The sequence below is a fragment of the Pipistrellus kuhlii genome, unplaced genomic scaffold, assembly GCF_014108245.1.
Source record: "Pipistrellus kuhlii isolate mPipKuh1 unplaced genomic scaffold, mPipKuh1.p scaffold_m20_p_8, whole genome shotgun sequence".
Taxonomy (NCBI): Eukaryota; Metazoa; Chordata; class Mammalia; order Chiroptera; family Vespertilionidae; genus Pipistrellus; species Pipistrellus kuhlii.
In genome coordinates, this window is record NW_023425584.1 from 58,549,358 (window position 1) to 58,552,711 (window position 3,354).

A 3,354-nucleotide genomic window follows, 5' to 3' on the forward strand; every position below is an offset into this window, starting at 1 on the left:
AATTTCGTGCACCGGCCCTCTAGCCTATTATAAAAAGAGAAATGTAATTAACCAATAGTCATATTCCTACTTATGACCAAAATACTTAATGACTGTATATTTGAAATATCTAAAATGTTAATTATTTTACCTAGAAAATCAAAGCTAATTGTATTTTGTTACATTTGCACCTCGCTGACATGTAAACTAAGAAAAGATGTCGTAGTGTAGTAGAAATAGCTGTGTTTTTTTGGGAACAAATATAAATACACTTTTTTGGTTTCTCATTATTAGTTTGAAGAACTATCCAGTAAAAAATAAATAAAGATCTTTGCCTTTTGTAAGAACATGTTTTATGTATGATTTAACTTTTTACAACACTCCGAGAAAAAGCCATCCGATGTTAGATTTAAAATTAAAATCAAAAGCATTTTCTGACATAGTACACATGAAAAATTGGAAATTCCAGTGTCTTCGATAGAAGTTATAGAAAGTGTGTGTCTCCTTGGAATTTGATGCCCATTTTACACAGCAGAAAATAAGGTACTATACTGTAAACAAAAAGGTACAGTAAAGGACAGTTGTAAATTTACATAAGAATAGTTCATAAACATTTTGGTCTTTCCATAACAGTTTTTATATAAAATGATTAAAAAAACCTTAGACAGCTGTCATCACTCTTGTTTTACCACTTTTCACTTAAATGCACACAGACATATTTATATAGCAATATATTTGATGCACCGTTACATGGATATTAAACTATGATTACTGCTTGTAACTGAGATGTGCATTATCCATTCAACATTATCCATAGTTGGAATACTCTTACATTATGTATTCTTGTCATGTTGTATCTATAAAAACATGAAAATATAACTTTACATTATTTCAATTATTTACATTGAAGGTTCAAGCTTGACAGAGAAAATTCAATAAGCTACAATTTTTAGAAGAGTAGGCCCAGAGGTACAATAAATAGCATTAATTGTATATAGTTCTCTTTTTTTGTTTTTAAAAAATCATTTTAGGTACAATACGGAAATAATTAGTCTGCAATTTGGTCATTCTAGCATTTATTATTAAAACTCAAATTGCATCTCCAACATTTCTGATGAGGAGAAATGCACTAAATCACACTTTGTTATCTTTGACTCTGTGATAAGGGACAGCTAAGTTTAGTGAAGAACATCATGATGCCACATGTCACCATGTTCAATGGAAGTGGTTGCTATTAAACCTTACATTTCTCTTTCCCTTCTCTGAAATATAAAGAGTATATTTTCAAAGCACTTAGGTAAGCGCTGCACAAGAATAAAAATATTTAAAGTAACTATGGGATGTCTGTTTAAAACCCTAAATTAATTTTGTTTTAGGAGGCTTAATGAAAATAAATGTGTGTGTTTTTGAAGGGAAGATAGCTGCTTTAGATTTTTTTTTTACTTCTTTAGTCAAAAGTTACAGAAATGTAATATTTTATCCTCACTGGGCATAATAAAATAGCCATTTCACTTGATGAATGAGTATAAAAATAATAGATTAGGATTGGGTTTATTGATGGCAATGGGAAGAAACTATTACAGGTGATTCAAAGTGCTTAAGTTATTCATAATACCTAAGGCTGATGACAGCTCTTATAATTAAAAAAACAAAACAACACCTTAGATTTAGTTTATGGCGTTTGATGAATGGGCACCTATCTAAAAAGCTACTTTCAAGGCATTCCTAACTTCTAATACTTCTCTTCTGCAAGCTCAAACATTTAAAAATGGAACCTCACATACTGAATATTCTGATTTTTTAAATTAGTTTCTTTAACCTATTAGCATTTACCTACATATAGATTAAATGCTTTACATTAAACATATATTTATATATAGTAAGACATACTAAAAACAGAATCAGGTATTTTGGGGGACAAGTTGAGACTTTTAAATACCACCTGGCCTTCTTTTATTAAAAGGGGACAGTTTCCTCTGGGAACCTAATAATTTGATAGTTTCTTTAAACTCACTTGTTCTATGACCAAACTGTAGCTAAGCAAAATTAACTGGACCCCTTGCAAATAAAACAATAGAAAATGTTTATTTCAAATGTCAAGCATCGCCAAGTAATTTTATATTAACACCAAATGTTAAAGAATAGGATACATTAAAGTTTTAATAACAATATTAAATTACAAGATTTGACTCTCTCTTTGTTTTCTTGCCTTAACATGTACATATTTGGCTTTGGAAAATACAGAACTGATACCTAAAACCTTTATAATCACTTCCCACTCCATTTCATTGTTGTTTTTAATCTTCTCCAACCAATATGGAAGCAAATTTATTTAAAAGCCAGTTTGTTTGTGAAAATACCTAAAAATATTTTTTTAACGTTAAGTGTTTTTTTTTTTTTCCCCTCTTTTTTTTTCTTATAAAACATTTCACATCTTGATGCAGTTGATGTCAAGTGTGCTTAAGTCATTATGAATCAAGAGACCGACAATAGTGGCTGCAGAAACGGGTCTGTGGTCTGTACAAAGATCTCAGTTAACGCATAGTACTCCCATGTTCGCTGTGCATGTCCACCAAGCTTCCTCTGGAACCGGAGCAGGAAAGGATGTGTGTTGTTAATGAACCATCCCTTACAATCCAAAGATGACTTCTAGCTAGTTAAGAATTCTTGGCTGAAAGAAAAGTCTTCAAGATACTGGATGCCTCTCACCATTTTGACCATAAACACACAAGAAAACCATTGTGTAAGGCACTCAAAAGGTTCTTATCAACCGCGAGCGAGCAGTCACACACGGACATTCATTCCCATGCCAGGACTCACGTAAGGGACAGCATGCACTGCTTTTGGGAATTCTGGAGTCATAACCCCTCCATTTTCTCCAGTACTTCCTGTAATTGACAGCCTTGCCTTGCTCCTCATGGCATCACTCAAGATCATCTTAAAGGAGAGGGGGAGGAAAGAAAGAGAAAGAGATCACATGTTACGGTTTTCAAAGGCATCCGCAGTCGAGGGGGCGGGGTGCTGTTTTTGAAAAAGTTTACTTTTATCTGAAAGCTTGTAGCAAATGAAATCGAACAGTGCAAAGCTGGACTACAAATAATAAAGCACAATTACAGCAGGAAATCAGTCCACATTCACCCACGCTACGGCGTCATTAAAGAGGAAAATAGACAGCTGGGCTGCAGGTTAGTCACTGGTCAGGAACATGGGAGAGCAATACATACAGGATGATCCACTGGCCACCTTCCTCAGTAAAAAGAGCTTAAGGACGCGACAGTCAAGCTAAAAAAACGTGCACTTAGTAGTTTGTATTAGAGCCTCGTTCCTACCCCCTAAATTTTAACACTTTCGATGCCATATACGTTGTAACCTTCC

General features: G+C 33.5%; 1 protein-coding gene across 4 annotated transcripts in view; it reads right to left on the reverse strand.

Annotated features, from left to right (window-relative positions):
• Positions 1–309: 309 nt before the first annotated feature.
• Positions 310–3,354, reverse strand: part of GRIA2 (glutamate ionotropic receptor AMPA type subunit 2) — a 124,427-nt gene continuing 121,382 nt past the window's right edge. For 3 of the 4 annotated variants that reach the window (XM_036424198.2, XM_036424191.2, XM_036424190.2), the window contains one exon: positions 310–2,916. In XM_036424198.2, the coding sequence (XP_036280091.1) occupies positions 2,764–2,916 (153 nt within the window). In that variant the 3' untranslated portion in view covers positions 310–2,763. Of the gene's footprint in view, positions 2,917–3,308 lie in introns of all 4 variants that reach the window. The other variant, XM_036424194.2, reaches the window with a different exon arrangement.